We start from the raw sequence: 12,878 nt of genomic DNA on the forward strand, positions 1-12,878 counted from the left end.
AGAAAGATCCAACAAGCATTGAGCCAGTTAATAAAAATGTATTTCATACCGGGCTATACGGTTTTTCAATTACAAGGGCCGGCATTTACAGTAGTATAAACATTTAGTTATTTCCCTTACAGGAGGTGCACAAAATAGAGAAAGTTCCTCACGCAAACCTGGAGAGATCGTTCATACAGGTATTCTGATACAAATACAGATACAGTATGTTGTGTGTTTTATAGAATCAGAGCAAATGGAAATATAGCTAAATATTTCAATCTCTGTTCATCTCATTAAAAGCCAGGATGGATGTCCCTCTCCTGTCTCATAGAGATATGGTACAGGTCACCCACAGACCCCCACCATCAGGCACTCTCTATATTTGGATACACAAGGTATATTTACTTGTTTCATTGTATGTTGCTGTCATCAGTTTCTAGTGTTTGAGAACCAAGACCCAATCAAGGCCCTAAAAGGATCAAGGTCGATCTGATGGTGTGAACGTTAAGCCATGGGGTGATGGGGGAGTTACAGTAGGTCATACAGTAAGGCATGTGTCAGTGGGGGCCTGGTAACACTTTATTTGGATAATCCATTTGTAGATGCTATACCGACTATCTACAGACTATCAGTAACATTTCAACTAACTACCTACTAACCCTCTAACCCTAGCCCTAACCTTAACCGTTATCCTAACCCTAAACTTAACTCTAACCCTAACCTTACTCGAACCCGTATTCTTAACCTAATCCTAACCCTAACCATAATCTTAGCAAGGAGTTGCTTATTAACAGATTGTTGATAGTATGACCATCTGTAGACCATCTACTGATGGAAAATCCAGACTATCCAAATGAAGTGTGACCGAGGCCTGCTTATAAGTTTGGCAGCTCTTAATGAAAAAAATATTAATTTAATAATAAAACCCACTCGAGGTCATCATGAGGGGGAATCCCTCCCTTCATAGAAGGGAATCCCTAGTACTTTAACAAGATGACGTCAGAAGTCAAGATGCTCACGTACTGATAGAGTGCCCCCCTTCCATACCCCCTTTCCCCTCCATGCAGGGTGAAGCTGGTCCTCTTGGTCCATACAGGTTTGGGCTCTCTGGCACCCTGTGTCCTGACTTGGCAGCATTCCAAACAGAGAGGGCGGAGGGGAGAGAGGAGGGTTGGGATATCCCTGGCCCAAGGTGGGCCACATCGATAGGGCTGTTTGTCTGTCACACAGGCCTTATCTCTCTATCCCCTTTGGTGCTGAACGTAGTACAGTGTTTCTTGCCCCGGCGTACTTTCAAATGGGTGTTCCCTCCATTTTCTCTCTTTCTCTCTCTCTGCCTCTCCATCCGCCCCAGATCACTCTATCATTGGGTACGTTTACGTTAGCATCGTGGCGATCAACCTATTTCTACTGCCACAGACTAGGCTGGATCACCTTGGTGCAGGTAAGGGTGTGGACTCGCAGGCCGGGGGTCCTTTACTGGGGTCTGTCATTGAGGGGGCTTGGTGGTCAGTGGTATTGAGTGGAGTACAGGTGAGAAAAGGTGGGGATTTGAATGAAACATGCGACAGACAACTTGATCTAACTTTCCATGTATCTGAGGTTTATACTAACATTTTATCATATATGCCTATCAGTGAGAATACATTTTTGGAATGACAGTTTGTCTATCTACAACCCAAGTCTCTCGATTAGTCTGTTGCTAACTAACCGTACAATGACCCAGGTGCTTTTTTTCTTGTTTGTAATTGGTACAAAAATGACTGTAAAATCTAACCAGCATTATGTGGGAGTTGTATAGTACAATTTAAGGTCTGTAGTGTTTGGTTGTGGCCTGTGATGTTTCAAATAACAGCTAACATCACACTTCTCTTCATCAGTTTAATTAGTGATGGTATATGTGAAGAAAGTTGACTTTTTTAAGTTTTCCCGCTCACCTTAATTTAGTGGTCGACGGAGGTTTAAAAAGCTCAGGGTCACAAGGTTTGAGAGACGATGGCGGTAGTGAACAGTGTCTTCTTATCTGTCCATCAGCCTCTGTTGTTTCAATGTTATACACATTTGCATAGTATTTCTAATCAGCATTGTTTTATGTGTGTTTGGAGCACTACATATGCATTGTGTAACCAGATAAATGAAGACACAATTTTACATGAATACACATTAAAATATTCTACTTCTCACTGTACACTTAAAGATTTGTATTGCCTGTCATTGTACCACAAGTTACCACCAGCCTTTTTTTTCCCTTTACTGTTTTTGGAGTAGAGTAGATCTGTTAAATTACAAGTTACTGTACAAAATAGTTGTTACAGTATGAGTTGTAATATTGTAAGTTACTGTAATGGATGACTAGAGCACTAGGGTGTCTGTCTGGCCTGGGGAAGGCGTAACCCAGAGATAAGACTCTGTGAGTCTCCTACTCAAACCACTGCAAGGGCCACACTGTCTCAACGGCTGACTCATGGTTAGGAGCACAGCTCATAGGGGCTGTGACATGCGCTGGTGGGGCTGTGCCAGGGGCTGTGACATGCGCTGGTGGGGCTGTGACAGAGGCTGTGACATGCGCTGGTGGGGCTGTGACAGGGGCTGTGACATGCACTGGTGGGGCTGTGACAGAGGCTGTGACATGCACTGGTGGGGCTGTGACAGGGGCTGTGACATGCGCTATCTTGATTAAATGGGCCTCAAAATGTGTCATAAGTGTGTTTATAAGGCTTACTTGTGAAGAGGTTCATGTGCCCTGTTGGTTGGTCTTGTGACACATTGTGACCAATTTGGGTTCACTGTGTGTATGAGTAGCCCATGAAAACATGACAAAAACAGTCCATTTAGAGTTGACACCAGATTACCCCAGATAAAGTTTACCCCAGATTAGCCCAGTCAGAGTTTACCCCAGATTAACCCAATTAGAGTTTACACCAGATTAACCCAGTCAGAGTTTACCCCGGATTACCCCAATTAGAGTTTACACCAGATTAACCCAGTCAGAGTTTAACCCAGATTACCCCAATTAGAGGTTACCCCAAATTACCTCAATTAGAATTTACCCCAGATTAACCCAGTGAGAGTTTACCCCAGATTACCCCAATTAGAGGTTACCCCAGGTTACCCCAATTAGAGATTACCCCAGTCAGAGTTTACCCCAGATTAACTCAGTCAGAGTTTACCCCAGATTACCCCAATTAGAGTTTACCCCAGATTACCCCAGTCAGAGTTTACCCCAGATTACTACCGTTGGAGTTTAACCCAGATTACCCCAGTTATAGAACTGATGCAGGGGCAGTTGAGTCTCAGATATTCCCAGAATTATTCTTCAGGCTCAGGGCCATAAACCCCTCCACTTCCCCCTCCCCCAAAATGGTCAAGATAGAGCTGAGAGGTCTAGACTAGAGCAAGGTCTTTTTTGATGTCACTGTTGAAACATTGATTGTGACATTAGAGGGAATCCCCTAATATCCCCCCTCTATATGAGAGCGGGTTGGCATTCTTTAGCTCTTTGGAGACTAAGTCATTGGTATGTTTATATTGATAAGGCCATACTGAGACAGGTCCCTTTTCACCAGTGTACCTACATTGTCCAGCAGAAAAATGACAACTATCGCCTGCGCTCACATGTGCATTGTTGACTGTGCCTTAGGCCCGTACAGAGCTGGGGGAAAAAGGTTCATTGTTTAAAAAAAAAAAATATTATTGAACCTTTATTTAACTAGGCAAGTCAGTTAAGAACAAAATGTTACTTACAATGACGGCCTACCAAAAGGCCTCCTACGGGGACGGGGCCTGGGATAAAAAATAAATAGAAATACAATATAAATATGGGACATAACACGCATCACAACGAGAGACACAACCCTACATAAAGAGAGACCTAAGACAACAACATAACAAGGCAGCAAAACATGACAACACAGCATGGTAGCAACATAACATGGCAACAACATGGTAGCAACACAACATGGTAGCAGCACAAAAACATGGTAGAAACATTATTGGGCACAGACAACAGAACAAAGGTCAAGAAGGTAGAGACAACAATACATCATACAAAGCAGCTACAACTGTCAGTAAGAGTGTCCATGATTGAGTCTTCGAATGAAGAGATTGAGATAAACTGTCCAGTTTGAATGTTTGTTGCAGCTCGTTCCAGTCGCTAGCTGCAGCGAACTGAAAAGAGGAGCGACCCAGAGATGTGTGTGCTTTGGGGACCTTTAACAGAATGTGACTGGCAGAATGGGTGTTGTATGTGGAGGATGAGGGCTGCAGTAGATATCTCAGATAGGAGGGAGCGAGGCCTAAGAGGGTTTTATAAATAAGCATCAACCAGTGGGTCTTGCGATGGGTAAACAGAGATGACCAGTTTACAGAGAAGTATAAAGTGCAGTGATGTGTGCTATTGGTGGCAAATCTGATGGCCGAATGGTAAAGAACATCTAGCCGCTCGAGAGCACCCTTACCTGCCGATCTATAAATTATGTCTCTGTAATCTAGAATGGGTAGGATGGTCATCTGAATCAGGGTTAGTTTGGCAGCTGGGGTGAAAGAGGAGCGATTACGATAGAGGAAATCAAGTCTAGATTTAACTTTAACCTGCAGATTTGATATGTGCTGAGAAAAGGACAGTGCACCGTCTAGCCGTCAAGCTCTAAACCCTCAGAGGTAGTAGTAACACATGTGGGAGGAGGGGCATTATTCTTACCAAACCACATGACCTTTGTTTTGGAGGTGTTCAGAACAAGGTTAAGGGTAGAGAAAGCTTGTTGGACAGTAAGAAAGCTTTGTTGTAGAGCATTTAACACAAAATCTGGGGAGGGTTCTCTGCCCCTTCCATTTCGAACAAGCTTCAAGAAGTCCTGGAATTTACAAGAGCTCCTACATTTAAATGTGTTTAAAGCAAGGGTCAACACTATGATATAAAATGAAGTGAGGGGCTGTCAGTGTTTTGACCCTTAGTTGCACGACACTTCCCTAAACCATGTTGTTCAATGTGTACATTTATCTTTTTAAACTGTAGTGTTTTGCATTTTTGGCCAGGTCTCTCTTGTAAGAGATTATTCATTTCAATGGTAAAATAAAGGTCAAATGCATGTCTGTATTTCATGTGTCTAATTCTAGTGTGTTTGTGTTTATTCATTTATGTCAATGTGCATTCACATTACAGGTTATGCACAAACGTTGCTGAAAGTTTAAGGACAGACGAAGCAAGCACTGACACACTCCAATGGAGAACGACCTGTCTTTTGGAGAGGTGGATAAAACACATTGTTATTGCAATAATGCAGTAAATGGGATGGGGAAATGTGAATTGTCAATTCAAAGTATTTGTAACATTTTATTCACATATTTGACTCTGACCCCCCCCACCCCCACCCACTCTCTCTCTGATTCCATCCAGGATGTCATGTCCTCTGAGGAGGAGAGTGACTCTGCTTTCCCATCTCCGACCAGACCGTGAGTGCTCTCCTCTCTTAAAAGTTCATTTTTAAGTCTAATTAGCATTTCCTCATTCAAGAAGTCCAACCTGAACAATATTAGAAGGAATTAAATGAATGGGTGAAGGGATCTAAAACAAGATATTGTGAATGCAGCTACATCATGTGGTTTTCCAGATTGTCAGTGAGAGTGATCAGAAGTAGGCCTACTGTAAATGACTATACAACACCACCCCCCACTGGTCTAAGCCAGCATGACGTCCTTATCTGAGAAGGCAGCACTGATATTGCAGAGCTTGCCCAAGTCTCTCACTGAAGTCACCAATCTCTGGTAACACAACCAGCAAATGATTCTGAGCCTACAGAATATACAGACGTCATACAGGCTTTTGCTGTCCCTTTTGGCCAGAACACCAAACACCAGGAGCTGCAGGTACTTCATGAAAGAAAGGAGCACAACCTGGCCTGTTGTCTGTAAGATCTGGTGAGACATGGACAGGTGTTGAGGAGCAGCACACCTGCGTCTCGTGCCCCCCCCTCACTAACCGGGTTCACCCCCCTACCCCTCCCTCCCCACAGTGGCAACTATGACCTGGAGCAGAGCAGGCATGAAGAGGACAGCAACCAGGCCATCCAGAACATCGTCGTTCACACCGACCCAGAGGGTGAGCACTAAACGCCCATCAACACATTCTCTCTACTCCCCTCTGTATGTCTCTCCTACACAAGTACACCTCCAATGAAGTGCTAGGACTGAACACTACCTCTCTGTATTTCAGCCTATCTGAACCTGAACCTGAACACCAACGCCAACACCAGAGGGGATGCTCAGGTAAGCCCCATTTGGGGTATAGCTTCAAATAAACGGGTACCTAGTATATTGACAAGGAAGTTTCCATTTTGAACCTGAGCATGATGTTGTGTGTGTGTGTCTCAGGCCTATGTAGAGCTGAATGAGCTCATGGGGAAAAGCTGGCAGGAGACTGGCCGCTGGGTGGGCTATGAGGAGAATTTGAACCCAGCAACGGGCAAGTGGGGCCCCTCCCACGTCTCCTACCTCACCTTCAAGAGTCTGATCCAGCTTCGCAAGATCATGAGCACAGGTGACTATCTGAACAAATGCACGGTGTTTATCACTCAATCTATAATCATTTCTTGACATAATCTGGAACATTTCATGAGGTTATTAGAAAATTAATATTTTCTCAGAGCCACCATATGAAACCGTATTTCCAACAATAGATGGCAGGCAGCAACAGGCCATGAATTGACCTATCCCAAAACTCTGTCTGTGTGTGTTCAGGTGCGATCATTCTGGACCTGCAGGCCAGCAGTCTGTCTGCTGTGGCTGAGAAGGTGGTGGATGAATTGCGGAGCAAGGGTGAGATCCGTGCCACTGATAGAGATGACCTGCTGAGGGCTCTACTGCAGAGACGCAGTCAGTCTGAGGGAGCTGGAGTTCAACCCCTGGGAGGAGACATCGAGATGCAGACCTTCTCTGTCACCAAGCAGGTAACACTAGGCTTAGGATCTCTATCCCACCGCTAAATCAAAATATCACTCCAGCACTTCATGACTTCATTTAACCTCTCTTCCTCTTTCTTTGATAAATATATATTTCTCTCCCAATATCTCACTAACTGACCATCTTCCCTTCGCTTTTCAGAGAGATACAACTGATAGTGTGGAAGCCTCCATTGTCCTCTCAGGTAAGTCGTGTGTGAAAAGTGAAATACAACTCACCACCAACTTTTTAAATGTATTTTATTTAACTAGGCAAGTCAGTTAAGAACAAGTTCTTATTTACAATGGTGATCTACACCGGCCAAAAGAGGATGATGCTGGGCCAATTGTGCGGCGCCCTATGGGACTCCCAATCACAGCCGGTTGTGATACCGCCTGGAATTGAACCAGGGTGTCTGTAGTGACGCCTCTAGTACTGAGATGCTGTGCCTTAAACCGCTGCGCCACTCGGGAGCCCAACTGGATACTCTGCCTGATTTGCCAATTCAACCATTTATTCTAAAGAATATGGAGACTGTAATCTAAACTCTATGTGTGTGTGTGTTTGTTCCAGGGGTGATGGACTCCCTGGAGAAGCCTGCCGTGGCCTTCGTCAGGCTGGGGGACTCTGTGGTGATAGAGGGGGCCCTGGAGGCCCCTGTGCCGGTGCGCTTCGTCTTTGTGCTGGTGGGCCCCAGCCATGGAGGAGTGGATTACCATGAGAGTGGCCGTGCCATGGCTGCCCTTATGGCTGATTGGGTGAGAAAATAGGAGTGGAAAGAGGGATGAGACTTATTAAGGCCAAGGAGCGCAAGGGGGGAGGGGAAGAATGAGGTGATGCTTCATAGTATCTAGATGAATCTTTTCAGTGTTTTACAATAGCTAACCATGCTCTCCCCATGTCTCCGGTCCTACAGGTCTTTAGTTTGGAGGCTTACCTAGCCCAGACTAACAAGGAATTGGCCAATGCCATCGCTGATTTCATGGACTGCAGCATCGTCATCCCGCCCACTGAGATCCAGGACAAGGGCATGCTCCAGCCAATCATTGACTTCCAGAAGAAGATGCTGAAGGACAGACTCCGCCCCTCTGACACCCGAATCATATTTGGTGGTGGGGCCAAAGGTCAGTCACACGGACTAACCCTGTAGTTACAACTAATCTAAATCTATAAAAACTTGTTAATTCAATTTCCAAAATAGGGATTGTTTACGTTTGGCCTAGATTTCCATATAATATGATTTTCCAAATAAAATTGATGTTTAGAAAATGCAGAGATTCTGGAGATTCTAGTCAAAAAACCCATCCAAAACACTTGCTCTGTCTGTGCTCATTTTGAGTCATTATTTGTTTTTGTATCCAGCTGATGAGGCCGATGAGGAGCCAAGAGAAGACCCGCTGGCCCGGACAGGCATTCCCTTCGGCGGGATGATAAAGGACATGAAGCGGAGGTACCGCCATTACATCAGTGACTTCACAGACGCCCTCGACCCCCAGGTCCTGGCTGCTGTCATCTTCATCTACTTCGCTGCCCTGTCCCCTGCCATCACCTTCGGAGGCCTGCTGGGTGAGTTCATGTCTGAAGGAGGGACCCACCTAGTGTCATAGAGGACAGGAGCACTGCTGACTCTATATAGGATTTGTGGGTTGGCCTACATAACAGAGGTTATAATCATGACCTTCATCCCCCTGACCTCTACCTCCAGCCGATAAGACGGAGCACATGATGGGCGTGTCTGAGCTGATGATCTCCACCTGCGTCCAGGGCATCATCTTCGCCTTCATCGCAGCCCAGCCTACACTGGTCATTGGCTTCTCTGGGCCACTGCTGGTGTTTGAGGAGGCCTTCTTTGCGGTATGTATCATAGCACTTTCACATAACAGCTCAGTGAGCCCTAGCTCTGACCCCTGATGACAGTATGCTGAGCCATCACTGCTTCATGTCCTCAGGATGTCAATCATATTAGACATGATTTGCATTGGCTATTATTATAAATATGAATTTCAAAGTTACAATGCAAGTACTTCATTAACATAAACAACTTATTTTTATAAATCCCATTGTCTAGTTCTGCAAGTCCCAGGAGATTGAGTACATTGTGGGCCGTATCTGGGTAGGCCTGTGGCTGGTGATCATCGTGGTGGTTATCGTGGCCGTGGAGGGCAGCTTCCTGGTCAAATTCATCTCCCGCTTCACGCAGGAGATCTTCTCCATCCTCATCTCCCTCATCTTCATCTACGAGACCTTCAGCAAGCTCGGCAAGGTACCACACATCACTCCACCTCATCTCCTCACACCCATCCCAACATTTACATCCATCCACCATCCTAAGCACTTTTTTTATACCTCAACTGTAAATACAAAAATAAAACCTGTCTTTCTCCTTTCCTTCACACCCCTCCTGTTCTCATCTACATACCTACTTTTCTTCTCGTTATTCAGATCTTCAAAGCTCACCCTCTGGTTCTGAATTATGAGCACTTGAACGACAGCCTGGACAACCCTTTCCACCCGGTGGTCAAGGAGCGCATAGAGTATCATGATGATGGCAACAAGACAGTGCACGAGGTCATACATGAGAGGGCCTACCCCAACACCGCCCTGCTTTCCATGTGTCTTATGTTCGGGTGTTTCTTCATTGCATACTTCCTCCGTCAGTTCAAAAATGGCCACTTCCTCCCTGGACCGGTAAGAGCTACAGCTGTTTTCAACAGTGATGACTACTGTATGTCTGTGAGCAAAGCGACTGCTGGACAGTATTGAAGAGAGATGAATCAGGATAGGGTCTTTTAGCGCTGGAGAGACCCCTCTGTGTTCTGTGTGTGATAGCCTTCACTACATATGTTTTCCCTATTACCAGATTCGTCGGATGATTGGAGATTTTGGTGTTCCCATCGCCATTTTCTTCATGATCGCTGTGGATATCACCATTGAGGATGCCTACACTCAGGTTAGTGATTTATAGGTTTGTGTTGCCTTGACTAAAAGGTGATCTCGGTGTATAACATATTACTCCTTAAACTGTTTCATGTAAAAAGGGATATCTAGTAATAGATTAAATACAGCATATGTATTTTGTGTGTCCCCTGGCAGAAACTTGTGGTGCCCAAGGGTCTAATGGTGTCCAACCCCAATGCCAGAGGCTGGTTCATCAACCCCCTGGGAGAGAAGAAGCCTTTCCCCGCCTGGATGATGGGGGCGTGTTGCGTGCCAGCCCTGCTGGTCTTCATCCTCATCTTCCTCGAGTCCCAGATCACTACGTTAGTAAAATCGTCTTCATGTCCATAGTCTCTCCACAACTGCCAAGCCTCCTCTCATTGTTTGACCTCTGACCTTTCTAGGCTGATTGTGAGCAAACCAGAGAGGAAGATGGTAAAGGGCTCTGGTTTCCATCTGGACCTGCTCATCCTGGTCACCATGGGTGGCATCGCCTCCCTGTTTGGGGTGCCCTGGCTGAGTGCCGCCACCGTGCGTTCTGTCACCCATGCCAACGCCCTCACTGTCATGAGCAAGGGACCCAAGCCTGAGATCGAGAAGGTGCTGGAGCAAAGGATCAGCGGCATGCTTGTGGCCGCCATGGTCGGTAAGTGCTACCATATAGGCTACTGAGATTTAGCTGATGCAGTCGATCCCGACGAACAGACAGAACACTGGGTGTCTAAAGAAAAGTTCAGCACAATCAGTGTTGAGTTCCTAAAAATGTCTGAGAAATGTTTGTTGTTCCTGTTATTCCCAGGTGTGTCTATTCTCTTGGAGCCTATCCTGAAGATGATTCCCATGACGGCTCTGTTTGGAATCTTCCTCTACATGGGTATAACCTCACTCAGTGGGATCCAGATGTGGGACCGAATGCTTCTGCTTATTGTACCCAGGAAATACTATCCTGCTGACGCCTACGCACAAAGGGTATGCTGCCTCTCTCCACCCCTCAATTGTCCTCCTTTCTGTTTCATCGTTTTATATCATTATTTAATTTATGAAACATACCAGACAATTCCTACACAATAACACACTGTGGCAATCACAACGTCATTATCTGAAAAATCATGAATTACCTTTGCACTTACAAGTTTTACACCATAAACACTCCAAACAGCCTACCCGACCACTCGGATGCATCCGCATGGTCCTAAAGCACACCATTGCCTTGTTTTGTATCACATTCCAAAGATAAAACTGGGGGGGACAAAAATGCTATTTCAGAATGTACCCGTCCCCAGTGAATGTTATGCCCCTGGTAAACATAAGTATATATCCAATGTGTTGCCCCTGTCTTAACCCTCCTTCTCTCATCTCCTTAATGCAGGTAACTACTATGAAGATGCACTTGTTCACTCTGATCCAGATGGTGTGTTTGGGAGCTCTCTGGATGGTGAAGATGAGTGCCTTCTCCCTGGCTCTGCCCTTTGTCCTCATCCTCACCATCCCCCTGCGCATGGCCATCACTGGAACACTCTTCACTGACAAGGAAATGAAATGTGTAAGTGGCACACAAATGTTTTACTGTGGTTAACTACAATCACAGCACGTGCATATGTTTTGGGTAGGAGCCTGGTCCCAGGTCAATACCTTATGTTGTCATGCCGATGAGTGGTCAGAAGATTTAGCTAAATCACATACACATGAGAACAATATGGAACTGATGGAATCTGCAGAGAACATTTTCAAAATACCCATTCAGCTGTTGATCAATAGAATGTCAGTATAGCTATTTATTTTCTTCATATTGGGTTCAGTTTCATTAATATTGGAAATGCTATCTTTCAAATCATTTCAGGAGGTTTAGAATAAATTCTGCCTCTCCTAAATCAGTGTGACTCAACTAAACTGTGTGTGTTTCTCTAATGAGACTGTGTGTCCTGTTGCAGCTGGATGCCTCTGACGGCAAGGTGAAGTTCGAAGAGGAGCCAGGAGAGGATATGTACGAGTCCCCGTTGCCATGAACACCTGGACACGACCTTTCACTTCTCAACTCGCTGCGAGGATCCAGTGAACTCAAACAATGCTTTAATAGGGACTGGTGTCTAACACATTTATTAGTATGTGCCATCAAAAATAATCTTTAGGAAAATGTATTTTTAGCCAACTGTCCTGAAACCTCATTGCAATTGGGTATGTTTGTGTGCCAAGCTAAAATGAAGGTCTTGGGTAAGCATTCAAACCTTTTTAATGACAGGTTTCCTAATATTCTACACTATTAATATGACAATTAATATTTATCTCTCAAATACCCAAATAATGCCAAAAATATAATCCCATCAGTATTAGGCAGATAAATAGATACATACAATATTATAAGTCACACAAAAATTCTTTTCTATGGGACTGTTATTTTAGCCTTGGTTCTGTAGCCTATTTTATACCCTAGTTACATTACTCTCCTTTGTTACAGTTTGGTTTTATGCTTCATTGTGAGCTTATTGAATGAAAGTCTTATGTAGATCACCTTTTGTTCTTGCTTTTTTGTTTAGTTGCAAGCTAACGTGGGAGTATGGAGTTCAGATCATCTTAGTTCTATTTTTGGGTGTCCAGTGGTGTCACTCATTCAGTTCTTATACCTAAATACATATTTACTTCAGGATGTAATGCTTTCGGGATTGCAAAGGTGAGAGGGATACACACAGGAAAATTATTGATTAATCACTGAATGAATTGTAACAATATAATGATGATGTGGGAGAGAAATGTGTAAATATGACAAATGAATCACAGCAATAAGATCTGACTATAGGCCTATTGCACCATTTTTTTCATTGATCAGGGACAGGTGTAAAAGGACAGCTGTATATTTGGTTTATTGTATGTTGATGTGTGTTTGAATCACTGTACAACTGCTGTTTTGATTTTCACCCAACCAATTAAAGACATTTTAAACCCTTTAATTTCTTAATTTGAGACATTCCATCACTTCATTCATCAATGGTAGGAGGGCTGACAGTGCTGGTCCACAGGAGCACCAC

The 12,878-nt window shown here is 44.5% G+C and overlaps 1 protein-coding gene across 2 annotated transcripts; it reads left to right on the forward strand.

The window, feature by feature from the left end:
• The first annotated feature begins 1,072 nt into the window (after positions 1–1,072).
• LOC109879581 (band 3 anion exchange protein) lies at positions 1,073–12,800 on the forward strand. Of its 2 annotated transcripts, XM_020471741.2 has the most exons (20): positions 1,073–1,426; positions 5,144–5,230; positions 5,378–5,433; positions 5,994–6,079; positions 6,194–6,246; positions 6,352–6,517; positions 6,718–6,926; positions 7,081–7,123; positions 7,492–7,676; positions 7,835–8,042; positions 8,281–8,484; positions 8,624–8,772; positions 8,987–9,181; positions 9,361–9,606; positions 9,779–9,868; positions 10,012–10,178; positions 10,260–10,501; positions 10,655–10,824; positions 11,225–11,398; positions 11,787–12,800. In XM_020471741.2, the coding sequence occupies exons 2-20, from the start codon at positions 5,204–5,206 to the stop codon at positions 11,859–11,861; spliced, it is 2,745 nt and encodes a 914-aa protein (XP_020327330.2). In that variant the 5' UTR covers positions 1,073–1,426; positions 5,144–5,203; the 3' UTR covers positions 11,862–12,800. The 2 variants fall into 2 exon arrangements, with proteins under 2 accessions (XP_020327330.2, XP_031683832.1); XM_031827972.1 differs by lacking the exons at positions 1,073–1,426; positions 5,144–5,230; positions 5,378–5,433 and adding an exon at positions 5,840–5,898.
• Positions 12,801–12,878: the final 78 nt, after the last annotated feature.

This window comes from Oncorhynchus kisutch, linkage group LG6 (genome assembly GCF_002021735.2).
Source record: "Oncorhynchus kisutch isolate 150728-3 linkage group LG6, Okis_V2, whole genome shotgun sequence".
Taxonomy (NCBI): domain Eukaryota; kingdom Metazoa; phylum Chordata; class Actinopteri; order Salmoniformes; family Salmonidae; genus Oncorhynchus; species Oncorhynchus kisutch.

Coding starts and splice junctions, on each gene's coding strand:
- LOC109879581 (XM_020471741.2), top strand. CDS start 5,204: ATGGAGAACGACCTGTCTTTTGGAGAG. Junction 5,231..5,377: donor ACGACCTGTCTTTTGGAGAG/GTGGATAAAACA, acceptor GATTCCATCCAG/GATGTCATGTCCTCTGAGGA. Junction 10,825..11,224: donor CTGACGCCTACGCACAAAGG/GTATGCTGCCTC, acceptor TCCTTAATGCAG/GTAACTACTATGAAGATGCA.